This window comes from Chelonia mydas, chromosome 6 (genome assembly GCF_015237465.2).
Source record: "Chelonia mydas isolate rCheMyd1 chromosome 6, rCheMyd1.pri.v2, whole genome shotgun sequence".
Taxonomy (NCBI): domain Eukaryota; kingdom Metazoa; phylum Chordata; order Testudines; family Cheloniidae; genus Chelonia; species Chelonia mydas.
In genome coordinates, this window is record NC_051246.2 from 12835319 (window position 1) to 12862406 (window position 27088).

Here is a 27088-nt window from a genome sequence, read left to right on the forward strand (position 1 = left end):
TGGCCACATGGCCAGGCTAATCAGAAACTAAATTAGATGGGCTGAGGGAATTCCATGGGACTGAATGTCAAACGCAGGAGATGGGGCAGTTATTGGTTGGGTGTATGTGGGTATGAGAGAGAGAGAGTCAGAAGCAGTCAGAAAGCAAGCCGTGCCTCTCTGGCTGACTCTTGGCTTTCTTGTAGCGAGTCCCTGAGAGGAAGCTTTTTGGGAGAGTGCTGACTGAGAAGTTTCAGAGTAACAGCCGTGTTAGTCTGTATTCGCAAAAGAAAGGAGTACTTGTGGCACCTTAGAGACTAACCAATTTATTTGAGCATGAGCTTTCGTGAGCTACAGCTCACTGCATCCGATGAAGTGAAGCTGTAGCTCACGAAAGCTCATGCTCAAATAAATTGGTTAGTCTCTAAGGTGCCACAAGTCCTCCTTTTCTTTCTGACTGAGAAGGTGGCCTTGGAATTGTGAGCAAGGGACCTGCCTCCTGGTGTGTGACCCTCGGTGTTCTGAGAACCAGGACTTGGTCACCGTGTGCCTCTGCAGCACCTGGCACAATGGGGCCCAAATTCTCAGTCGGGGTCTGTGCGGCACCTGGCACAATGGGGCACCAATTTCAGTGTGGGGGGGGGTCTCTTGGAACTACCGTAGAATAAAGGATAAATAACTAGGTCAAAATACCTCCTGCTTCTGGGAACAACCACAGTTCCTATTCCGCAACCTACTGAGTGGCTGGATGCCATTAACAGCCCCCTGAGGAAACCCCATCCATGGGCAGGTAAGTGTGTGGGGCAAATAAACAAACCCAGAGAGCTTTTAAAACTTCACCCTAACAAAATCAATTTAGGAACATTTTTAACTCTCAAGCTGTGGGGAGGAAGCCAGAGCAGGAAGAGAGGCCCATGCCTCGCTCTAGCCCAGAGAGAAGAGCAAACCAGGAAGGAGGTTTGCGGGCAGCCGTGTATATTTGCTGTTGAGAGTAACAGCTGCGAAGCAGCACACATGAAAACCTCAGTCTGTTTGCAGAGAAATAACCGTTCGCCCCCTTCACTCCCTGGGTGAGCAAATCTCTCACAGGGGGGTGGGCAGGGCTATGACCCCTTCCCCTGCGCACTGGCTCCCACTCAATGTGGGGGTAGCACATGGGGAAGCAATCCACACTGTCCTAATGAATGGCTCAGAGTGTGCAATCCCAGTGCTCATGGGACAGCTTGTGTGGGGAGGGGTGGAAATGTGCTAGGAATATACACCGGACAGAGACCTAGGGCTGGGAATGGGCAGCACATTGGGCATGAGTTTGCAACGTGCGATAACCCTTAAAGAACACGGGTGCAGCGTTGGGCTATGTACGCAAAGACAGGGCTTTCCAAACTGTTGCTTGGGGTGGATCTCATCGTAACAGAACGCTGGATCAGGGATTCTCAATCTCTCTCTACACCACGACCCCCCTGCCATTTAGCAACTTAACCCTTGTGAGTTCCTGGGCTAGACCGTGCCTCAGACTACGTGCCCCCGGTGAGCTGTGTGAGGGAGTAAGAACCCTCTTGACTCCTCCTGCTGGGCCACCTAGAACTTGGTTCTGAGTTTGTGGGCGTAAGGGAGCTCCTTGTCCATTTACTCCCATGTCTGGAGCATGTTGCTGGGGAGTGGATGGGGAAGAGGAAGGAAGGGGTGGAGCCTTGGTTCCTCCTCCCCTACCAGCTGGCCAGGTAAGTGAGCCTGAACCAGCACAGTGTGTGTGTGTGCGCGCACATGCAGGGGAGGATCCAGGGAAGAAGCTCCAGCATTACAAGGGGGAAGCCAGGAACGCATTGTGACTCAGAGGGGTGTTTGTGAGGCACTGCACTTTCAGGGGCTGCTCCTCAAGGGTTCAGTCACGGCTTTGTCCCAGGCAAGGGGCACCACATGGTTGCACTGTTCCAGGAGCAGCCCAGGAACCCTACTGTGACTCAGAATCGCCCTCTATTTCCCACTTTCCCCCTGCTCTGAGTGTTGGGGGGGAGGGATGCACCTTGCATGTGCTCTGTGCCTGGCCCAACGTACTTCCCCCAGCACACTGGGAGAGCTCTGCTGCCTTGTGCACTGGGGCATAGAGCCAAGCCTCCGTCCTCTCCATGCCCCATCCCAGCTCTTTCCTGCTCCGAGGAGGGTGCCCTTGCAGGCTAGAGACAGGAGACACTGATCAGTAATAAGGGCTGGGGAGCCCATGGAAATGTAAGCAGCAGTCAGGAGAGGTAAGAGTTGAACTCCTGGCTTCCTGTGCAGGGTCACAGGCTGCCTGAATGGGCCAAATTTTTTCTGCAAAACAGGTACTTGGGAGGTCTGTCCATGAGACTCGGGTAGGGTCCAGATCGAAGGGATTCCCTTCTCTTCCCGCATTTCAAAGGGATGTTTGGGCCGAAGCTGACTAAGCTGGCTCTGAATCTGTAGACTGGCCCCAGAACATTATTGTGGGTTCAGATCAGTCTACATATCTACTGCTCTGTTTCTAGTTAGCGGCTCCTGGGGGCAGGACAGTTCCTTGTGCAGTTCGTCAGCAGGTTAATGATACGTGAGTGCGAAGCGGGGTCAGCTCGGGGTCAGTGGAGATGCTGATGTAAATAGAAACTTGTGTGTAAGAGCTTCCTGTAACAGAAGGTCCCTCGTGACATTATTTGCTGGGTTGTGCTGACTTAATGTTGTCGGAATGAGCATAGGGAGAAGTCAGGCTGAATGGGAAACTGAGGGGAGGCGGAGGGTCCAGTGGGCAGGAAAACTCTATGAAATGGCTCCATCTCCAGAAGCCCTGTTCCGTCCTTGACTCTGTGGCCTAGTGGCAAGGATGCTAACCTGAGGCTTCTCTTCCTGCCTTTGCCACAGACCTGCCGTGTGATCTTGGGCAAGTCGTTCCTGCTCTCAAGTGCGGGGTCCACAGTGGTCATTAGCACCTTGCAGCATAACAGAATTTATCCCTGCAACACCCGTGTGAGGTAGGGAAGTATAACCCCTCACCGTCTTGCCTAAGCACGTCAGTGGCAGAGCAAGGAATGGAACCACAGATTAGTGCTTTAGCTACTAGACCATCCATCCCCCATAAGAAAGAGGGGGAAGGCTCTCTCAGCTGAGGAAGTTATGTGGCAGGCCTGGATTTTTTGGGGCTGATTATGAACCATTCCTTGGAAGACAGCCACTGTTAGTCAGGGGGCATCAAATATAGTTCAGAATGACTTAAATATTTTGCTGTTTAAGAAAGGTCTGAGAGAGCAAAGAGAAACAGGAGATACAGGTGGTCCCCCAACATTATAACAACACCCCCTGCCTCTGACTTAATGGCTAGAGGGGCTGGGGCTCCTGAAACCTTTCTCTGTTGTAACATGGCTCAGAATCACTAGCCTAGAAAGAGTAGAACAGCTTTGAATTTCATCCATTAGAGATTAGGTAGCCAAGTAAAGTGGCCCTGTGTCTCTGGGTAGGAGGGGAGTCCAAGCCTACCAAAAGGGACATGGTGATTGGCTCCCAGTGACCAAGCAGATCGCTGATATATGGGAGGCACCTGCAATGTCAAGTGGGAGACAGGGCGATGGCAAGGGGGCAGGGCATGGGGATCGCTGGGTCCTGGTTTTCATAGGACCCAGATTGGAGGAGCAGGGCAACAACCAGGTACATTGAGGAAAGAGGTTCTGTCCTGGGTCTGCACTAGAAAATGGCTGGGACTAGCTGGGATAGCTCATGTGCATTCTCTGTTTTAAAGCAGGCAGCCTTCAAATCATTATAGCAAACTGAGCTCATCTGTCAGAGGATTCAAATTGAAACTGAAGGCTGAAGGCTTTGTGGGAAGAGGAAGGGTCCCAGCCAAATCCTATAATCCCTCCGAGTTTTAGCCACTTGTGCAGATCACAGACTTCAAGGCCAGAAGGACCACCAGATTGTGTCATCTGACATCCCATATATCACAGGCCATCAGCACCACCCGAGCACCCGCACAGTAAACCCAGCAACTGAATTTAGACCATAGTATTTCAGTCCTGAGGAGACTGAACTGTTGTGAGAATTGTCAGGAGAGACGGCAGTGAACCGAGGCCCCAGCAATGGCAGGGAATTGACTAGGTGAGAGCTGCTCAGATGACACTGACAAGTGACCCACGCCCCACACTGCAGAGGAAGGTGAAACCCCCAAGGCCACTGCAAGTCTGACCCCACACATGCCGATCACCCCAAGCATGTGAGTCAGAAGCAGCCAGCCAAGCACCTGGTTGGGCACCCAAAATCACTAGTCTCTTTTGGAGTCCGGTGGCACCTTAAAGACAAACAGATTTATTTGGGCACAAGCTTTCATGGGTAAAAAAACCCATGTGGCACAAGCTCTAAGGCTTGTGGCATAGAGTGTTCTGTGACAGTGGCCGTCAGCATAGTCTGGGTGGTGTGTAGATTGTAATTGGCATGGAAACCACTCCATTACAATTGTAATGGACAAGCCTTAGAGTTCTATGGATTTTTTTACCTTCAGTCCTTTTGGTATGACGTTCATCTGTTTGCATTTGGAAAGGAAGATGATGTCTGTCTGTATCTGTATGAGATTTTTCATGAAGTTGATAGATTTCCACTCCATACGGCTAAATTCAGTGCCTTGCGTAATGACAGGTTTCAGAGTAGCAGCCGTTTTAGTCTGTATTCGCAAAAAGAATACATTGATGACATCTTTATCATCTGGACCCATGGAAAAGAAGCCCTTGAGGAATTCCACCATGATTTCAACAATTTCCATCCCACCATCAACCTCAGCCTGGACCAGTCCACACAGAAGAGATCTGGACACTACGGTGCTAATAAGCAATGGTCACATAAACACCACCCTATACCGGAAACCTACTGACCGCTATTCCTACCTACATGCCTCCAGCTTTCATTCAGACCACACCACACGATCCATTGTCTACAGCCAAGCTCTACGATACAACCGCATTTGCTCTAACCCCTCAGACAGAGACAAACACCTACGAGACCTCTATCAAGCATTCTTACAACTTCAATACCCACCTGCGGAAGTGAAGAAACAGATTGACAGAGCCAGAAGAGTACCCAGAAGTCACCTACTACAGGACAGGCCCAACAAAGAAAATAACAGAACGCCACTAGCCATCACCTTCAGCCCCCAACTAAAACTTCCCCAACGCATCATCAAGGATATCCTGAAGGACGACCCATCACTCTCACAGATCTTGGAAGACAGGCCAGTCCTTGCTTACAGACAGCCCCCCAACCTGAAGCAAATACTCACCAGCAACCACACACCACACAACAGAACCACTAACCCAGGAACCTATCCTTGCAACAAAGCCCGTTGCCAACTGTGCCCACATATCTATTCAGGGGACACCATCATAGGGCCTAATCACATCAGCCACACCATCAGAGGCTCGTTCACCTGCACATCTACCAATATATGCCACCTGCACATCTACTATATATGCCATCATGTGCCAGCAATGCCCCTCTGCCATGTACATTGGTCAAACTGGACAATCTCTACGTAAAAGAATAAATGGACGCAAATCAGACATCAAGAATAATAACATTCAAAAACCAGTTGGAGAACAGTTCAATCTCTCTGGTCACTCGATTACAGACCTAAAAGTGGGAATACATCAACAAAAAAACTTCAAAAACAGACTCCAACGAGAGAATGCTGAATTGGAATTAATTTGCAAACTGGATACAATTAACTTAGGCTTGAATAGAGACTGGGAGTGGATGGGTCATTATACAAAGTAAAACTATTTCCCCATGTTTATCCCCCACCTCCACCCCACACTGTTCCTCAGACTTGTCAACTGCTGGAAATGGCCCACCTTGATTATCACTACAAAAGGTCCCCCCCAACCCCCGCTCTCCTGTTGGTAATAGCTCACCTTAAGTGATCATTCTGGTTACAGTGTGTATGGTAACACCCATTGTTTCATGTTCTCTATGTATATAAATCTCCCAGTATTTTCCACTGAATGCATCCGATGAAGTGAGCTGTAGCTCACGAAAGCTTATGCTCAAATAAATTTGTTAGTCTCTAAGGTGCCACAAGTACTCCTTTTCTTTTTGAAGAATGATTGCAGGTCCTGTGAATTATGTCAAAAAAGGGAAAGTCATGTAGGACCCCAGAAAGTTCCTCTCTGCCCATTGCCTGTAATACAAGACGCATTTTATAGGATAGCAATGGATATTGAAGGCCCTATGCCATGGCCTACCCAGAGGGGGGAAGATATATACTGGGGGTATTGGATTTTGCTATTAGGTACCCTGAAGTAGTTGCTCTAACTAACAGAGGCTGATTCTGTGGCAAGAGCCCTTTTCACTATTTTTAGCTGAGTGGGTTTCCCTAAAGAGATTTTATCTGACTGTGGGTCAAATTTCATGTCTCAGATATTCAGTGAGTTATGGAGGCTGTGTGGAGTGCCCTATATCATCCAGAGACAAACAGACTGGTGGAGAGATTTAATGGGACATTGAAATCAATGATGGGACTGTATGCCCAGAGATGAGCCTAAGTCTGAGCCCAATACTGTTGAGCCCAAGACTGGGTTGAATTGTTACCTTATTACAATGAATTGTTACCTTATTTGCTATTCACAAGAGTCTACAGGGTTTGCCCCATTTGATCTTCTATACAGAAGGAAAGTGCCATAGATCTTATCTGAGGCTCCTGGGAAGGAGACACTGGGGCAGAAGAGGAGCCTGTAACTGAATAAGTACAAAGATTCAGCAAAAGTTAAAGGACAGGATGGAAATAGTTCAGACTAACCTCAGGGACAGTCAGTCCAAATGAAAGGTGTGGTATGACCAACATACCTGAAAACACACTTAGAACTGGGGGACTTGGTGTTAGTATTAAGCCCTGTGAGAAAATACAAAATGCAAAATTCTTAGGAAGGCCCTTTTGAGGTGATAGAAGGGGTAAATGAAGATCAATATCTTGTTTAAAGGCCTCATGGTAATCCTGTCCCACAGGGCGTGAATGTAAAGAGACTTAAAGCTTATGACAACAAGAAAGCCATGGTAAACATGATCTGCTGTGCAATTGTGGAAAGCGTGGTCCGCCACCTCATTGATTTGATGGCTGAATGCCAAACTGAGTCATCTCTGGAAAGCATCGATATCTGCAGAGAATTAACACCAGCTGAAAAGGCAGAGGTGTTATCTGCACTGCAAGCACACAGACAAGTGTTTTCTAGCAAGCCAGGGAAAACTCACCTGCTGACAGCTAAAATCATTACTGTAGTACCACAGCCGCCTCCCAGTAGGGCCTACCATACCACTGCAGAGGTACAAGCATAAATTCACACAGATACAAAGCATGCTGGGCCTCGGAGCGATTAAGGGGTCTGACAGCTCTCGGGTGACACCCGAGGTCTTGGTCCCTAAGAAAAACAACACTGGAAGGTTTTGTGTTGATCATAAAAAGCTCAGGGCTGTCACAGTGCCAGATGCTTATCCCATGCCTGGGATGGATACTATGCTGGATACCTTGAGCAAAGCTAAATATCTCAGCTCTTTTGACATAGTTAAGGGATGCTGGCAAATTCCTTTAGATGAGGATGCACTGACATGGGACTATAGAGTTCGGAATGTTACCATTTGGGTTAATTAATGCAGGAGCTACTTTTCAGTGGCTGGTCAACCAGGTGTTAAATATATTACAGGACTTTGCAAGGGCCTACGTTGCCGATATAATGGTGTTCAGCAACATTTGGTATGATCGCACGAAACACTTGGGAATTGTGTTGTCAAAGCTCAAAGAGGCAGAGACATTATAGTCATGGCCTTCACAACCTCCTCTGACAAAGAGTTTCATAGATTCATAGATATTAAGGTCAGAAGGGACCATTACGATCATCTAGTCTGACCTCCTGCACAACACAGGCCACAGAATCTCACCCACCCACTCCTGCGAAAAACCTCTCACCTATGTCTGAGCTACTGAAGTCCTCAAATCATGGTTTAAAGACTTCAAGGAGCAGAGAATCCTCCAGCAAGTGACCCGTGCCCCATGCTACAGAGGAAGGCGAAAAACCTCCAGGGCCTCTTCCAATCTCCCCTGGAGGAAAATTCCTTCCCGACCCCAAATATGGTGATCAGCTAAACCCTGAGCATATGGGCAAGATTCACCAGCCAGATACTACAGAAAATTCTTTCCTGCGTAACTCAGATCCCACCCCATCTAACATCCCATCACAGGCCATTAGGCCTATTTACCATGAATATTTAAAGATCAATTAATTACCAAAATCATGTTATCCCATCATACCATCTCCTCCATAAACTTATCGAGTTTAATCTTAAAGCCAGATAGATCTTTTGCCCCCACTGCTTCCCTTGGAAGGCTATTCCAAAACTTCACTCCTCTGATGGTTAGAAACCTTCGTCTAATTTCAAGTCTAAACTTCCCGATGGACAGTTTATATCCATTTGTTCTTGTGTCCACATTGGTACTGAACTTAAATAATTCCTCTCCCTCTCCGGTATTTATCCCTCTGATATATTTATAGAGCGCAATCATATCTCCCCTCAACCTTCTTTTAGTTAGGCTAAACAAGCCAAGCTCCTTGAGTCTCCTTTCATAAGATAAGTTTTCCATTCCTCGGATCATCCTAGTAGCCCTTCTCTGTACCTGTTCCAGTTTGAATTCATCCTTCTTAAACATAGGAGACCAGAACTACACACAGTATTCCAGGTGAGGTCTCACCAGTGCCTTGTATAATGGTACTAAAACCTCCTTATCTCTACTGGAAATACCTCTCCTGATGCATCCCAAGACCACACTAGCTTTTTTCACGGCCATATCACATTGGTGGCTCATAGTCATCCTATGATCAACCAATACTTCAAGGTCCTTCTCCTCCTCTGTTACTTCTAATTGATGCGTCCCCAGTTTATAACTAAAATTCTTGTTATTAATCCCTAAATGCATAACCTTACACTTCTCACTATTAAATTTCATCCTATTACTATTACTCCAGCTTACAAGGTCATCCAGATCCTCCTGTAGGATATCCCGGTCCTTCTCTAAATTGGCAATACCTCCCAGCTTTGTATCATCCGCAAACTTTATTAGCACACTCCCACTTTTTGTGCTGAGGTCAGTAATAAAAAGATTAAATAAGATTGGTCCCAAAACTGATCCTTGAGGAACTCCACTGGTAACCTCCCTCCAACCTGACAGTTCACCTTTCAGTAGGACCCGTTGCAGTCTCCCCTTTCACCAATTCCTTATCCACCTTTCAATTTTCATATTGATCCCCATCTTTTCCAATTTAACTAATAATTCCCCATGTGGCACCGTATCAAACGCCTTACTGAAATCTAGGTAAATTAGATCCACTGCGTTTCCTTTGTCTAAAAAATCTGTTACTTTCTCAAAGAAGGAGATCAGGTTGGTTTGGCACGATCTACCTTTTGTAAAACCATGTTGTATTTTGTCCCATTTACCATTGACCTCAATGTCCTTAACTACTTTCTCCTTCAAAATTTTTTCCAAGACCTTGCATACTACAGATATCAAACTAACAGGCCTGTAGTTACCCAGATCACTTTTTTTCCCTTTCTCAAAAACTGGAACTATGTTAGTAATTCTCCAATCATATGGTACAGCCCCTGAGTTTACAGATTCATTAAAAATTCTTGCTAATGGGCTTGCAATTTTGGGTGCCAATTCCTTTAATATTCTTGGATGAAGATTACCTGGGCCCCCCGATTTAGTCCCATTAAGCTATTTGAGTTTCGCTTCTACCTCAGATATGGTAATATCTACCTCCATATCCTCATTCCCATTTGTCATGCTACCATTATCCCTAAGATCCTCTTTAGCCTTATTAAAGACTCAGGCAAAGTATTTGTTTAGATATTGGGCCATACCTAGATTATCCTTGACCTCCACTCCATCCTCAGTGTTTAGCGGTCCCACTTCTTCTTTCTTTGTTTTCTTATTTATACAGCTATAGAACCTTTTACTATTTCTTTTAATTCCCTTTGCAAGGTCCAACTCTACTTGATTTTTAGCCTGTCTCACTTTATCCCTACATGTTCTGACCTCAGTAAGGTAGCTTTCCTTGCTGATCCCTCCCATCTTCCACTCCCTGTATGCTTTCTGCTTTTTCTTAATCATCCAGCTGGTCTACAACTCCTGCCGATTAATTTTTTCCCCTTTCTTGGGATGCAGGCTTCCGATAGCTTCTGCAGCTTTGATTTAAAGTAATCCCAGGCCTTCTCTGCCTTTAGATCCATAAATTCTTCAGTCCAATCCACTTCCCTAACTAATTTCCTTAATTTTTGAAAGTCAGTCCTTCTGAAATCAAAAACCCTAGTTGCAGATTTATTTTTGTTAATCCTTCCATTCAGTTTGAACTGAATTAGCTCATGATCACTTGAACCAAGATTATCCCCTACAACCATTTCTTCTATGAGGTCCTCACTACTCACCAAAACCAAATCTAAAATGGCATCCCCTCTAGTCGGTTCATCAACTACTTGATGAAGGAATCCATCAGCTATCGCATCTAGGAAAATCTGAGCCCTATTATTATTACTAGCACTCGTCCTCCAGTCTATATCTGGGAAGTTAAAGTCGCCCATGATCACGCAGTTTCCATTAGTATTTACTTTATTAAAAACATTAAAAAGGGCTCTATCCATATCCAAATTAGATCCCGGCGGTCTATAGCACACCCCAAGCACTATCCCAGGGGAGGCTCTAATAGTTTTCTTCCCCAACGTAATTTTTGCCCAGACAGACTCTGTCTTATCCATTCCATCGCTTCTTATTTCTTTACATTCTACCTCATCATTGATATACAATGCTACTCCACCACCTTTACCTTTATTTCGGTCTTTCCTAAACAGCACATACCCTTCAATACCTGTAGTCCAGTCATGACTACTATTCCACCATGTTTCTGTTATCCCTATAATATCTGTTTTCACTTCCTGCACCAGTAGCTCTAGTTCCTCCATTTTGTTACCTAGGCTCCTCGCATTGGTGTATAAACATCTTAATTTTTGCTCTTTGGCCTCGCTCACATTCTGTACCCTATTAGGCACGGTCATTCTACAGCCAGTATAACCTATTAGACTGGTATCCACACTGCCCTTCCTCCTTATAGCCATTCTCCTACCCATGGCTGAATCCTTTCTTACTTCGTTTTCTTCCCTCTCAATGCTAAAATCCGGAGTGGAGATTACCTGGACATCTCCCAACCATCTCCCCCAAATTCCTAGTTTAAAGCTCTCTTAATCAGTTGTGCCAGCCTCCATCCTAGAAGTCTATTTCCTTCCCTACTCAGATGAAGTCCATCCCGAGAAAACTGTCCTCTGTCCATGAATGCCTCCCAGTGGCCATACATCCCAAAGCCCTCCTTATAGCACCACTGCCTGAGCCATCTGTTGATAGTCATAATCTTGTCACACCTTTGCTGCCCTTCTCTAGGAACAGGCAGTTTGACTGTGTGTTGTGTCAAGAAATACTTCCTTTTGTTTGTTTTAAAGCTGCTGCCTATTCATTTCATTTGGTGCCCCATGGTTCTTGTGTTATGAGGAGTAAATAACACTTGATGATTTATTTTCCCCACACCAGTCATGATTGTATAGACCTCAATCATATCCCCCCCCTTAGTCGTCTCTTTTCCAAGCTGAAATGTCCCAGTCTTATTAACCTCTCCTCATATGGAAGCTATTCAATGTGTGATCCACTATCACTCCCAGATCCATTTCAGCATTACCACCACCTAGCCAGTTATTCCCCATTTTCTAGTTGTGCATTTGATTTTTCCTTCCTAAATGACGGACACTGAACTTCTCTTTATTGAATTTCATCTTATTGAATTCAGCTCAATTCTCCAAGTTGTCAAAGTCATTCTGAAGTCTAATCCTGTCTTCCAAAGTGCTTGCAAGTCCTACCAGCTTGGTGTCATCTGCAAATTTTATGAGCATACTCTCCACTCCATTATCCAAGTCATTCATGAAAAATATTGAATAATACTGGTCCCAGGATGGACATCTGTGGGACACCATGACACAGGCTCTCCCAGCTTGACACTGAACCATTGATATGAACTCTTTGAGTAAGGTTTGTCACCCAGTTGTGAGCCCTTTGTAGTAATATCACCTAAACCACATTTCTCTAGTTTGCTTATGAGAATGTCTTGTGGGACTCTGTCAACAGCCTTACTAAAATCAAGATAGCACATAAACTGCTTCTCCTCATCCACTAGGTAAATAACAAAGAAGGGATTTGGGTAGGCATGGCATGATTTGTTCCTGACAAATCCATACTATTTCTTATAATCCTATTATCCTCCAGGTACTTACAAACTGATTACTAATTTGTTCCACTATCTTAACAGGTATCAAATTTAGACAAACTGGTCTATAATCCCCTGGGTCCTCTTTGTTCCCCTTTTTAAAGATAGGTTCTGTGTTTGCTCTTCTCCTGTCTTCTGAGACTTCACTTGTCCTCCAGGAGTTCTCAGAGATAATTGTGAAGGGTCCAAGATTCCTTCAGCTCATTCCTTAGGTACCCTACGATGGATTTCATCACACCCTGCTTTAATACATCAAATTTATCTAATAACGGTTGTCGTGTAACAGAATAAACATGATTTTGGGGTGCCATTCCCCACCTGTTAGAAAAATGCACCAATCCCCTCTTTCATGATAGTTTTTTTTTTAACAGCCACACCTAAATGTTCTTGGAAAGAGTTTACACAAATGAAACTGACCAATTTGGATCTGAAACCCCCAGCTCTTTGTAGAGATGCTGGCCCCCTCTAATAATTGGGTGTCTCTGAGGCTTTCATTTGATAAGAGGGCCAGGACATTACCAGCAAAACACAGGTTATTATCCTGGTTGTTTAAATCATTTAAATCTTTCCTTTCCCCTCCAGTAATTTTACCATGCAAAATAGTCTTTAAGGGCATAGCAACGCCCCCTTCCCCATTTCTAATGATTGTCACAACCGGCCTTTGAGTACCGATCCCCATGACCTCTGCATTACTTTGCAAAATGTTGATGTTATTTAAGAAATCTGCAGAGTTTAATTCTTCCCAAAGTCTCCCTTGAGACAAGAAAGGATGGTTTAACCCTGGAGCATCTAACTGTAGCCTATTTGGGTATTAAACTCAGCAAGTTTTGAATTGCATCGTGAATGTCTCTGATCACCTGAGTGAAAGACATCACACTGTCTAAATTAGCAACATGAAAATCTTGTGATTCTCCCTGGAGGGTACCCAGGGTTGTGAGGCACCTCACCACCACCTGCCCTTAGCATGAGGCAGCCTTGCCGTGGCTGCTGTGGATCATCTCCCTGAATCCACCAGCCTCTAGCAACACAAGCATGGCTTTCCAGGCCTCTGCAGGCCTCACTGTCTCTGTACTGTTAGCAGGAGACCCACACCAACCCCAAGTCCTCAGAGCATTCCCTGGAGTGTCCACTGAACCCTCACAGAATTACCAGGCCCACTGTTCCCAAATGAACAGAACACACCAGCTTGTACGATTCAGTGCAGGATCAGCACCTTGCTTCTCACCACAGCGCTTAGATTAACAGGAATAAGTTGATTAGCAAAGATTCAAGATTCACACAGTAGTGAGAAAGAATAACGGAAAAAACAAAATCATACCACACTTTCTAGAGACTAAACTTACCTTTGGATGAGGTAAAACTTCTTTAGACAGGAGGTAACTTTCATCAGCATTGTCAGACAAGCCTGGCTGAGACCCCTTTTTTATGAAGCAAAAGTGTTGTTTTTTTATTTCCTCAGTGAAGGGTGCCTAGGTGTCTTCTCTGCCCCCCAAATACAGTCAAACAAACCTTTGAAGATCAGGTTCTTCCTCCTCCTGTTTCTCTTTCTCTCTCTCTGTTAGTTCCATCCTCTCTCTGCAGTTCACACAATCCTTAATTTGCATTCATTTCAAACGGGCGATAAGAAGCCCACTGTGAATGGAACAATGCTCAATTTACATGTGAACCGATAGATGAATAAATATTTCTTGACTGACAGAAAATCTGTTTTTCACCTTTGTCGGTGATGAGAACCCACAGACTTATTTTCAGTATATACACATACCTCTTTACATGGTATTTGTACATACATTTTATAATTATTTTGATTACCAGAGTGACACAGGCTCTTATTCAAGACCTCATATGACACTCTGGTGAACTAGGCTGTACACTCCAGCTCCATGGAATGCCCATCGGCATTAAGAGGTCCTCGGGTCACAACCCATCAACCTTAAATGCTCATTTGTATCTTATCCACACGTTCCAGATACACCTGTGGAAACTCTTCAGGTTCATCAGGAATGGCACTTCCATTCCTTCAGAATCTGGACTAGGGGGGTCAACAACCATTTCTTGTGATTCAGGGTTAGGTTTATCTGCACCTATTTCCTGAAGTTCTGGTTAGGTGGATCGATTTTGCTTTGTTGTCTGGGGGAATCTTCTCAGCATACCCGTCTTAATGTGATTTTAGTCTTTCTTAAAAGTGTTTTGGGTTTTTTTAAGTTTCTTTGATAATCTTCCCCAGTATTTCAGATCTCTCCCATCTTTTTTTCTCACCCCTCCCACATTATGTTTGCAGGATTCATGTGTAGTCAATGCTGCACTTCACTATTCACAGCTTTAACCAACCTTACAAGCAATTCCTTAGTCTCTGTTATCTTTTAAGGCCTCCAGCTCACTTGGAGAACCTAGTTTTTGAAACACTTCAGAAATCCAGAGTTTTACTCTCTCTCTCTCTATTGCACACCTAAGAGATGTAGAAGTCCTGACAAGCTCTTTACAACCATCACCAGGAGATCTTTGCTGGTCAGCTACAACACCACAGCCAGGGGTTCCAACTGGGCTCCTCAGGCTTATGTCCAATGAAGGCCCTGGAAGTATTAGGCTGTTCAAAATCAGGATTATCGACTTCACTGTTGTGTGGGTGCTGCTTACCCCCTGCCTGTCTGCCCCTGAAAACTGGGGCTGCTTTGAAGTGATTTTCTGGGGTTCCTGAATTTCTTAAAGCAGGAATTCTCTTTGCCCTTTTTAAAGCTGGTTCCTGTGAGCTATCTTTTTTTTGATGCTGGAGTGTGTCTTGGTTGCCAGAACAAACGACCTATATTTTAGTATTGTCTGTGTTAAATATAAAGTTTTGTATCATATAAAGCAACTTTGTTTTCTACTTGAAGGACGGGGATATGTAATTAGCAAACAGTCTGTGAAAGAACATGCCTAAACCTTTTTAGGATCCATCAAAAATTTTACTAGTTTACAATCAATTCCTAGGTTTTTATTAACTATATTAAAATGCCAGAGACCTGTACTGACATACAGGCCAACAGGTCTTGAGCCCAGCACCTTAACTGTTGGGCTACTCTTTCACACAGCCAGAATCTGGCTCTTTTACAGTCTGCTAATCAAGTAAAGATATAACTTCGCAAATTTCAGCACTAATGTTTCTTTAATATGTAAATGCATAGCAGTGCTGTCAATACTATATTGCCACATTCTTTTACACTAAAAGAGGGAATAATTATCTTTTTGCAACTTTGTACATGCATGGTCATATTTATTGCAAATTAATTCTGAGTGAGAGACAAAACCAAACTGCTTAGCACTAGAAGAAAAAAACAAAAACAAAATAAAACAAAAACCAAGGGGGAGGTGCGGCAGGGGACAATGACAGTGGGGCAGAAGCATCCTTGTCTAACTATTTCTTATCTCTGCAGAAAACAGATTTCTAATTACACACCCTGGTAGGTCAAGTGAAAGACAAAGTCACTTTATGTGACACAAAACTTCATATTTTAACACATATAATACTAAAATCCTGGGCATTACTACTGCCAACCAATTTTAATACACTTTAAGCCTTGCATATATTTAAATTAAAAACAAACTTTAAAATAAAAGGGGCCCACAATAAGAACTAAATTTTAAATTTAAAGCTATCCTGTTACTGACATCTCTTTAGTAACTAATACACAATATGCTTATAAAACATGCTAACATAGGTTTTTCATTTTCTTTATTTAAAAGGGGTGGTATACTTTAATTTTTAAAACTTTATTGTAATTCTCATTTTATTTAATTAGTTCTTTGTTAAAAACAATTTCTATAGAAAAAGGATATTGGAAGAATTGCTCACACAATCCCATAAACCTACAAAAAATCTCATTTTTATCTCAGTCCTTTAAACCTTTAAAAAGTCATGACTTGACTTTTTTTTTTTTAAATGGAACAGATGTGTAGATATTGGGTTTTGTATATGGACATTCCCTTGTATTTGTCTAAAGTACAGAGATAACCAGAAATCAATGACTTGTGTCTTTTAAAATTACAAATGGGGATATTGTTGTTCCCCAGGAACCTATTTCTTTACGAATTACAAACTAGAGCTGTCTAAACTATTTTTTACAGTAGATTTGGCACACTATGCAATTTGTTTGGGTAAAACTTTTCTAAACTTGAAGTGTGACAAAAGTCTGTCTCTCTGTTTACTTGATGATTACCTGTTCTGTTCATTCTCTCAGAAGCACCTGGCATTGGCCACTGTCGGAAGACAGGATACTGGGCTAGATGGACGTTTGGTCTGACCCAGTATGACCGTTGTTATGTTCTGCTGGAAAATGATAATTGTTTAATTATGGAAATGAAGTAAACTTAGCAATGTCCCATTCTTGGCATCTGTTTAGGTTGTAATATATAGATTCAATGTAAAAACATGCTTACGTTATCTTTAAAAGGTTGGGATGGTATAGTTTTAAATGCTATTTCAATTCCCATTTTAATCCTATGATTAAAAAATGCTTTTGATGATGAAGCTGCAAAACCCGGCAATTTTACAAAAAAGGAGGGGGGGAGATGTGGAGGGACATGTTTGCTAAGCTAACAGCGTCGGAGGGGACAGTCTTTATCTGTCTGCTTCCTGTAGCCACAAAACTACAACTTGTCTCGTTAAATTTTTTTTAATTGTAAAAATCCTCTGTAAGTGATGGGAGGGGGGGTATTTTTTGACCTCCAAAATCTTCACACTTTACAAATGATATCCTGCAAACAGGTGTTAATTTAAAGCCTATTAGAGGCCTCCTTACAGCTTAAGCCAATTAGGTGCTAACTGCCAATAAAGAATAAAGGTTTTGATGAATTACATTATTTTTAATCAATGGAATAAGGGAAACTGGAATAAAGGTTAGCCATGTGTAACATCACTCTACCAATTTTTAAAGCTATTTGCTAACAAAATGTTTAGAAAGAGGAAATCTGATTCCTGGCACAGAATTAAAAATAAAGAAGGCAAATTGCTAAATTGACATAGGTTTTGTAAGAAGCCTGATAATCAAAAGGAGCATACTAGTCAGTTGATATTTTGATATTTTAGCTCTAATTTACCCTTTCATATGCCACAGTGAATAAAGTGCTGTGTTCAGTGTGACTCAGGAAAATATGGGGTAATTAAATACCAATGGATAAATCCATGAAGTGCTGTTTAGAGTGACTGAGGAAAATGCTATGTTAATATTCTGTGAAATGTGATTCCCCGAGAGGCCGCTTAATTAACAAATACTTTCTGATTGGTTTAGCCAAGGAGGTCTGATTTGTGGCAAGCTCCCAGGGCAGAGTTTCTGCCATTTAGCCAGTAATAGCCTTGCAGGGTGAGACGCTTTTCTCTTCTCTCTGCCTTTTTTTTCTTGCTGTTTTAAAACTTCCTTGGTTATCTTCGAAAGGTGGCTCTGACCCCTGTCCTATGTAGTGGCTCTATAGCTCTAGGCCATGTCTACACTACCCACCGGATCGGCGGGTAGTGATCGATCTATCGGGGATCGATTTATCTCGTCTAGTGTAGACACGATAAATCGATCCCGGACCGCTCTGCCGTCGACTCCGGAACTCCACCACTGCAAGAGGCGGAAGCGGAGTCGACGGGGGAGCAGTGGCTGTCGATCCCGCGCCGCAAGGATGAGAAGTAAGGCCTGGTCTACACTGAGGGGGGGATCAATCTAAGATACGCAACTTCAGCTACAAGAATAGCGTAGCTGAAGTCGACGTATCTTAGGTCAACTTAGAATCACTTACTTCGCGTCCTCGCATCTTAGGTCAACTTAGAATCGCTTACTTCGCGTCCTCGCGGCGCGGGATCGACGGCCACTGCTCCCCCATCGACTCCGCTTCAGCCTCTTGCAGTGGTGGAGTTCCGGAGTCGACGGCAGAGCAATCGGGGATCAATTTATCGCGTCTACACTAGACGAGATAAATCGATCCCCGACAGATCGATCCCCAATAGATTGATCATTACCCACCGATCCAGCGGGCAGTGTAGACTTGGCCTAAGTGATTCTAAGTCGATCTAAGATACGTCGACTTCAGCTACAGTATTCTCGTAGCTGAAGTTGCGTATCTTAGATCGATCCTCCCCCCCCAGTGTAGACCAGGCCCTAGTTTCTCTCTCACACTCTAATACTTTGTGACCTGTGTGCAATAGTCTAATACACTTTTAGACTTGTAGCAACTGCATAAAGTTATTTTTTTCTAAAAATTCCTGCTTATCTACAGTTATTCATATTTTTCCTGAATTCTTCTGTCATTAAACTTTGTATAATTATTTAATGACTATTTAGAAATGCACTAACTCCATAAAAAGCATATTTTCCATTAAAAATGCATAATTCTAGATATATCTTAACAGTTTTGTCCATGGTTATTAAGATTTTGTAGTTATTAAATTACTTTATTTAGAAAGGACTAATTGCATTAAATGTCACTTAGTGTTAAAATGCATTTTAACACTATTCTTCTGTCATTAGGAATTGGTTCACCTGTTTATTAGACTTTACTTAGAATTGCACTAAAAAGTGTAACAAGCATAATTTCTGCAAAAAAATGAGGGAAAGGCATGAAAGCTACATTTATTCATTTAGTTCTAATGCTTCCGATAAGGATAAATTAAATCAAAAACATTTTAAAACTTTTTTTTTTCAAAATGTCTGACAGCACCAAATATGTACCCGTCCAAAAATGAGACCCAAGGATGTGACATAAAGGAAAAAGGGGACAAGAAGGGAGACAGGTAGATCAGAGGAAGGTAAGGGCACTAGTAGAAATGCTGGCCCCTACCAATACCCACTCCTTAAGAGTACTGCTAGGAGGATTCAATTTTCTTAGACCACACATTTATAAATATGCGAAATAACTCACCCATTGGGGAAACTGCTAAAGAAAAAGACAAAATGGGAACGGGGAAAAGAGCAGAACTCCGCTCTAACCCTGCTAAAGCAGAAGGCTCTCACAGTCACAGCCCTGGGTTTCCCTGATGAATCACAGCCTTTTGTTATTTGTTTGGCGGCTAATAACATGGCCTTGGCTGCCACACTGTTACCGAACAACGAAGAGGGAAAGCTAGGGCCAGCAGCAGATGAATCCAGGAAATTACAAGGAGCAGAAATAAATTGTGTACGTTAGTGTCTACCAGCCGTCTGGGCAGTAGAATCTCTTACAAGAACGGCCCCTATTACTATCCAAAGCACCCACACTCCTCTCCACTCCTCCCACATATTATCAGGGAGATTGATGGGAGGTAAAGTCTCAAACACCCAAATGGCTCAATGGATGCTTACTTTAATTAACAGAGAGGTAACCACAGAAACAGTGTCCAAGCCGGACATGCTAACACATGCCCTAATTGATAAAGGGAACAGACATGAATGTCCAGAGGCCACTCTGGAGCAAAGAATTGCCTTGGCAGAGGCACCCCCACTGGAAGAATTAGATACTGTGGGCCAAGAAAAGCACATCTGGTTTACTGATGGGAGTGCAATGGTAGTAAAAGGGAAAAGATGTGTAAAATATGCTGCCATTAACTTAGAAGAGGAAGTCATTCAGGGACATTTAGACCATGGATCGGCTCAGCATGCCGAACTCCACGCAATTTACCAGGCAATTATTTATTAAGGCAATATGAAAATTCCCCCCAGGCCCGTGTATATTTATGCTGACAGTGATTTTTGTGTGAAGGGGATACAGTTTTGGATACACGATTGGTATAGGAATGGGTGGAAAGCAGCAGATGGAAAGGATATTGCCTAGTCAGAGGAATGGAAATGGATTTACCAGTGGGTAACAAAGAACCCTAAACAGTTAAAGGTGCTACATGTAAGGGCACACAGGTTTCAGAGTAGCAGCCGTGTTAGTCTGTATCCACGAAAAGAAACGGAGGACTTGTGGCACCTGAGAGACTAACCAATTTATTTGAGCGTAAGCTTTCGTGAGCTACAGCTCACTTCATCGGATGCTCAAATAAATTTGTTAGTCTCTAAGGTGCCACAAGTACTCCTTTTTTAAGGGCACACAGTAAAGGAATGGGTACGGAGGCCACCTGGAATAATCAGGTAGATACAATAGCCCAACACCATGACATAGCAGTTGTAACCAGAAGTCAGAAAAAAATGTCTGTGCTGACACATATGAGCCAACAGATGGCACTACAGACCTCCCTGACCGAGTTCCAGGAAAAATAGAAAGACAGGAGTTACTTAATGTAGCCCATCAGTTTATGCATGAAGGAGTGGAAGGGACTTCAAGAAGGCTAAAGCAAGTAGCAGATTGGGAGTGTATGGAAGATGATGTTAAAACTTGGGTGCGAAATTGGGTGTGGTGCGCTCAGGACAAGGCTCGTCCTGTGCACTGGCAACCCAGGATGCACCAACGAAGGTTTGGGTTCAAATTGATTTTACTGATAAATTGCTAAGGAGTAAGGAAGGATTCCAGTATTTATTGCTGATAATTGATTCCTTTTCAGGATGGGTGGAGGCATTTCCTACTAAAGATAATAGCACCAGGGTAATGGCTAAAAAGTTTTTTAATGAGGTAGTATGTAGATATGGCACCCCCGAAATAACAGATTCTGACAATGGGGGAGCCTTTGTAGGAGAAATCTTTACCACAATGATACAAGTCTTGGGAATTAAACAAAAGCTCTGTATACCATACTGGCCTCAGTCCTCAGGCTAAGCAGAGCGCATAAACCGCACTATTAAGGAAGTGCCCCAGAAGGTAGTAAATCACACAAGAAAAGACTGGCTGGATAAATTGCTTCTGATTTTGGCTGCCATCCACAGCAGTAATACCCTAAGAACAAAAATTCAACCCTTCCAAATTTTGTTTGGACATCCAATGTGCCTAATGATTGATCCTAGTTAGCTGGTACAGGGTCAAGAAGAGAGCTCTAATATAATCCAGCATGATTATTTTCAATGGCTCAAACAGTTACAAGAAGATAAAACCACCCTCCAGTATAGGGTTAATCAGACCATTGAACACATGAACAACAAAATTCAGAAACAAAGGCCCACAAAGGCAGCCCTGTGGGAAACAGGAGACCAAGTCATGTACCTTAAAATGCAGAAAAGGGGCACACACTGGAATCAAAATGGATAGGCCCTTACTCCATAATGGAATGCCTTAGCCCATTATGGTATACCATATTGAAAAAGATGTAAAACTGAAGTGGGTACATGTTTCACAAATTAAACTGTTTACATAAATAATGATGTTTGAATTCTTTGCAGAAAAGGACATCCTGGAACCTGAGCACAAAGGGCTGCTTAACCGGAGACAGACGCAAGGGCACCAGGAGGCTGCAACACGCCCCTACTGAAATGTCAGAGGAGGGCAGTTTGACGACTCTAAAGATGAGACAGGCACCTATCAATGGGGACAAGATAGTTGTGATTAAAACCAGCATGGAATAACTCCCTGAGAAACTTGATAAAAAAACAAAATAAAAAATAAAATTAAAAAATTAAAAAAACAAGCACTCGTCAAACAACAATTAATTACAACATAACAGTGCAAAACTCATTGGTCCCAATAAAAAAAAATCACTATATAAACAGGGTGCCTTGCCATGAAACTTTGGGTTTGTCCTTCCAAGGCTTTCCCGGAGCATCGTGTTGCGACGGCCGGAACCCGGCTCCTCTCTACTTGTGATCGACCTAGCTGGCCACTAGATTGATCTGGACGCTGGACTGGTAACTATAAAATTGACTGGCGGGACAGAGAGAGTGAGAGTGATTGAGTGAGTGTGTGTGTGTGTGACTGAATGCATATGCCAATTGTTGTATCTTCAATAAACGCAGCGTATTGCCTTTTCCCCTGAAAAAGATCCCGTGTGCTTCTTATAAGCATAACACAAGGGACTGGCTAGATGACCTCTTGAGATCCGTTCCAGTTCTATGAGTCTATTAAGGGGGAGGGAAAGGGAGAACAGCGATTCCTCAGGGAAGGAACATAGTGCTAGGTCAGAAGCCCATCCTGCTGTCCCTGGTTTTAGGACTTGCAGCCGCAGTTCTTGGGATAGGTGGGCAGGGGGCTCTTCTCTTCCCTCGCTCTGGTTTCTATCTGAGAACCTCCTGGGAGACTGTTGCCTATATGGCCTCAGCACCAGTCTGGGAGCCCTGAGCAGCAGGAAGCTCCGTACACTCTGTATGTGAGGGATCCACCAGCTGACCACAACCACAGTGTGACATTGCTCAGGGTGTGAGGGGGCTTAGTGTAGGACAAGTATAAAATTAAATAATTAGAGTTAGCTTGAGTTTGGTTAAGGAAATATGTATGTGTCGTAAAGAAAGGCCCTGACTAGCAAGTAGAAGGAAGACCTTGAACATAATAAGTGATAAGGCCAGAAGGAATAAAGTAGGGAGGATGTCTGGTTCAAAGAATAATTAATGAGATAAGGGAAAGTTTCTAAAAAGAAGGCCTCTGACCGCTAGGGATGACTGCAGATGGTTTCTAAACAAAGAATCTGTTGTAAAATGAGCCAACAGAGCACTTTCCACCCCACATACCAGAGCTAAAGCCTATGTGAACCCAAGTGCAAAGGGAAAACTGTTGGACAGCAAGAAGGAGGGGAGGACAGGCCTCGGAAAGGAAGGCAGTTGCAAATCTTATCTGGATTAAGACTGGAAATGAGGATGAACTGTCTCAAATTGATTTTTAGCTGAAGTCAGTACAGTAATTGGCAATGACATCACTTGTTTGTTAAAAGGTAAAAAAGTAAACTCTTAGTGTGCATAAAAAGTAAACTGCCTGAACACACTGGACCCAGACAATATGGGTCTAAGCACCACTGGGTTTAGCCCATTTGTAAGTATTTTGATCAAATGCTTACAAATGTTTTGTTACTGTTTGGATGTACTAAATTGCTTATTATTTAGGCTTTTTAGGCATGTTTAGAACAATTGTATAAGTATCATTTGGCCTTCGGATTTAATAAAGGAATTAATGGTTAAATTAGTGTATGGTGACTTCCCATATTAATATTAATAATTTCAAATATTATTAATAACTCCAACACCCAGCAATTACTAATGAAACCTATTCCCCTCAGTAGCCCCCCAACCCCATCCCAGACCCCTTCAGATCCTGCCCCATGGCAGGGCTCAGTGGACAGTTTCTGGGCAGACTTCTGATCTGGCACAAGGCTGAGACCTTCTCTTCAATGCAGATTTCCCCAACATGGAGGAGACATGGTTCTTGGAGGCTGATAAAGGGTTTTCCAGCTGGTTCCTCAGCCGAGACCCATCCCCGGGAACCAGAGGTGAAAGTAAGCCGGTACGCCCCAGGACCGGCTTTCCCAGACAGCAATTTAAAGCCCTGGGGTAGTGACGGCGGGACTGTGGCGGAGATTTAAAGTGCCCCGGAGCTCCAGCCGCTGCTACCGCCCCAGACCTTTAAATCCCTGCCTTAGCCCTGCTGTTGAAGCCCTAGGGTAGCGGCAGTGGGGCTCTGGCGGGGATTTAAAGGACCCCGTAGCTCCAGCCGCCACTACAGCCCCGTGGCCCTTTAACTCCCCACCTGAGCCCTGCTGCCCGAGCCCTGGAGTAGGGGTGGGGAGGCTCTGGCGGGGATTTAAAGGGCTGGGGCGGTAACAGCGGCTGGAGCCCCGGGGCCCTTTAAATCCGCGACGGAGCCCAGCCGCTGCTCCCCAGGGCTCGGGCAGCAGGGCTCAGGTGGGGATTTAAAGGGCTCGGGGCTCTGGCAGCCGCTACTACAGCGGAGCCCCAGGCCCTTTAAACCTCTGCCAGAGCCAGAGCCCCGGGGTAGAGGTGGCAGCCGGGAGCCCCCAGGGCTCCTCAGTGATTTAAAGGGCCCGGGGCTCCGCTGCGGTAGCAGCAGCCGGAGCCCTGGGCCCTTTAAATCACCCCCGAGCCCCAGGGTTCCCAGCTGCCTCTGCAGCTGGTAGCTCAGGGGTGATTTAAAGGGCTCCGGGTTCCCAGCCGCCACTACCGCAGCTGGAGCCCATGCCCTGTAAATCAAGAATTAAAGGGCCCGGGGATTTAAGGCTCTGCCTCTTCCTGTTAAGGCCACGCCTCTTCCGGTTGAGGCCACGCCCCCTGCTCAGGACTCCGACATACCGGTAAGTCCTCTAACTTACTTTCACCCCTGCCGGGAACAGACAATAGGTGCTGCTTTGCTCTCTGGAGCAGGGGATGCCAGAGAGCTCATTTTATGCATTGTCTGTCAGCAGCAGACCCTCCCTCAGCTCCTAGCTCCAGTCTACATGCTGCCTCTGCCCGCAGGCACAAACGCTGCCCCCACAACCCCCATTGGCTGCGGTTACCTGCCAATGAGAGCTGTGAAGCCGGCACTTGGGGTGGGGGCAGCGCACGGACTGGAGCTAGGAGCTGAGGGAGGGACATGTTGCCGCTTCCAGGGAGCCGCGAGGAGCCAGATAGGGAGCCTGCGTGCCCCACCAACCCCTCCCCTAACACCAGCGGGGGTCCTGGGCCACCCCCTGACACCCACAGCACCCCCAGGCCGCCCCCCCCCCCAGGCCTGTGGGGTCCCACCCCCAAGATTTAGTCAGGGGTATATAGTACAAGTCATGGACAGGTCACAGGCCATGAATTTTTGTTTACTGCCCGTGACCTGTCCATGACTTTTACTAAAAATACCTATGACTAAAAAGTAGCCTTATCCATGGGGCACTGGCCTTCTGCTCTTCCCCCAGCACTGGGGCCTCTTGGAATTGGGGATTTTGCTCTCAAGTGATGGGGCCCAGCTCTGCTTTGAGGTGAGGATTGTGGGGTTTCCTCATGCTCATTCCACTGCTGGGAATATCAGTGGTTTCCCTTTGCAAGCAGCACCAAAACTAATAACTGGATTCTCTTCCCCACCCAGCAAGTGCCAGGACCCTGAGCAGAGCTGAGGAGCCGCCGCCTGAGAAGGGCCGGGAAGCCTGGAGCTGCCCAGGCCTTGAGAGTGTTTCCCAGAGATCTGAGTAGGGAAAATCTCACAAGAGGCAGCACAGACCACAAAAGCAGAGGGAGAAACTGGATGGGATTGAGCTACCGACCCCAAAGAGACAGGAGAGGGAATCCAGAGCACATCCAAAGCTCCCTACACAGGGGACAGCTGTGGGCAAAAAGAGACCATACACCTGCTGTCTACGCAGCGAAGGATTTGAGGGGCAGAGAGACCTGAAAAACCACAAGAGGAGGGTTCCCAGGATAGGGAAACAGGATAAATGTAGAGGGTGGGGCAAGCTCCAGAGGATAGCAATTGCTCAGTGCACATGGGGGGACGCACAGAAAGGAGAGAGCCCGTTCCTGTGCTGAATGCAGGAAAATATTCTATTATCCATCAAATCTCACTAGACACCAGAGCAAGCACTTGGGAGAGAAACTCTATGGCTGTGCTGACTGCAGGAAAGGATTAAATTGGCCATCAAATCTTGCTAGACATCAGCACATTCACTTAGAGGAGAGGGTGAAGCCCCATCATTGCACTGAGTGTGGGAAAAGTTTCAGGTGTGTACAACATCTCACCGTCCACCAAAGAAATCACACTGGGGAGAAACCTCACTGCTGTGCTGAATGCGGGAAAAGATTAACCCAATTATCAGGCCTTATCACGCCGCAGAGAATCCACTCAGGAGAGAAACTCTGTCCCTGCACTGAGTTCTGGAAGCATTTTATTCACTCATCAGCTCTTACCAGACATGAAAGAACCCACAGGGGAGAGAGAGACCTGACCCTCATGTCTGATGTGGGGAAACTTCTGCCAACTCTCCCTTCACCCTTCTCCCCAAAGCCTGTACATAGGAGGGGGACCCTGCACCTGCCCTGAAATGCTCCCACCTGCTCATTGACCAGACAGAAATTCAGGTGCTAAGTTTGGTAAGGTGATTTGTGTAGCCCTGGGGATAGGAGCATTAACCAACAAGCCACCTAAATATCCCGTTGTGGGTGTTACAGGTTGGGACTGGGAGAGAGGAGATGACTGGAATCTGGGCTGCTGTGTACGAGGCCCTGGTTTCTCCCAGGCTGTTCACTTGCTGTCTCCCACTCACCCCAGACCCCACGGACACAGTATATTTTTTTATTTCCTCTAGTTTTCCTTCTTTACCCAATTTCTCCCAAATGCAAAGTATATTTCCAAAAAGATCGAAAAGTATATTCCTGCTTCTGAGTAACCAAAAGGCTGTGAGGGCCCCTCTGTGCCCCTCACTGCACTGATCAAAGCAGACGGCTTTGTTATAACTGCTCTTTTCTCTCAATAACTTGACTCTGTGTCCCTAGAAGAGGAAGTGGAATGCCAATACTAACAACACTGAGATATTCCCGGTCTCAGCCCTGACAGGTAGTGGCAGGACATGGGGGAAGTTCTGTCTGGGTCCTGTCATTCTGCTTCATGGCCTGATACTCATGTACAAAAGGTTTTATGTACAAAAGGTTCTGGTTTGGGGGATTTTATAGAGGACTGTAACCAGGATCGGGCAAGCAGGGCAGTTGCCCCAGGCGCAAAGTTGTGGGGGCAAAAAAATGGGGCAGTATAGGAGGGACATGTGGGGTCACATGCCCCCTGCCCAGATTTCTGCCTTCAATTTAGCATGACTGATTAGAAGCCGGTGGGAGCCACCCAGCCCTCTTGGGCCCCTGGCTCTCCGTACTGTGGGAGCTGAGGCACTGGCTGGCTGCCTGGCAGTCCTCCCTGCCCTGTGCCCCGAACCGGGCCGCCTCTGTATGACCAGGTGCTCCCCAGGCAGGGTGGGTAGCACAGTTCTGAGCTGCGCCCCGATGCACTCTTGCCTC

General features: G+C 45.1%; 1 protein-coding gene across 1 annotated transcript in view; it reads right to left on the bottom strand.

Moving 5' to 3' along the window:
- Positions 1-27088, bottom strand: part of LOC119566370 — a 220309-nt gene that overhangs the window by 190436 nt on the left and 2785 nt on the right. The window contains exon 3 of the mRNA XM_043549441.1: positions 13824-13946. Within this exon, the coding sequence (XP_043405376.1) occupies positions 13824-13918 (95 nt within the window). The 5' untranslated portion in view covers positions 13919-13946. The remainder of the gene's footprint in view (positions 1-13823; positions 13947-27088) is intronic.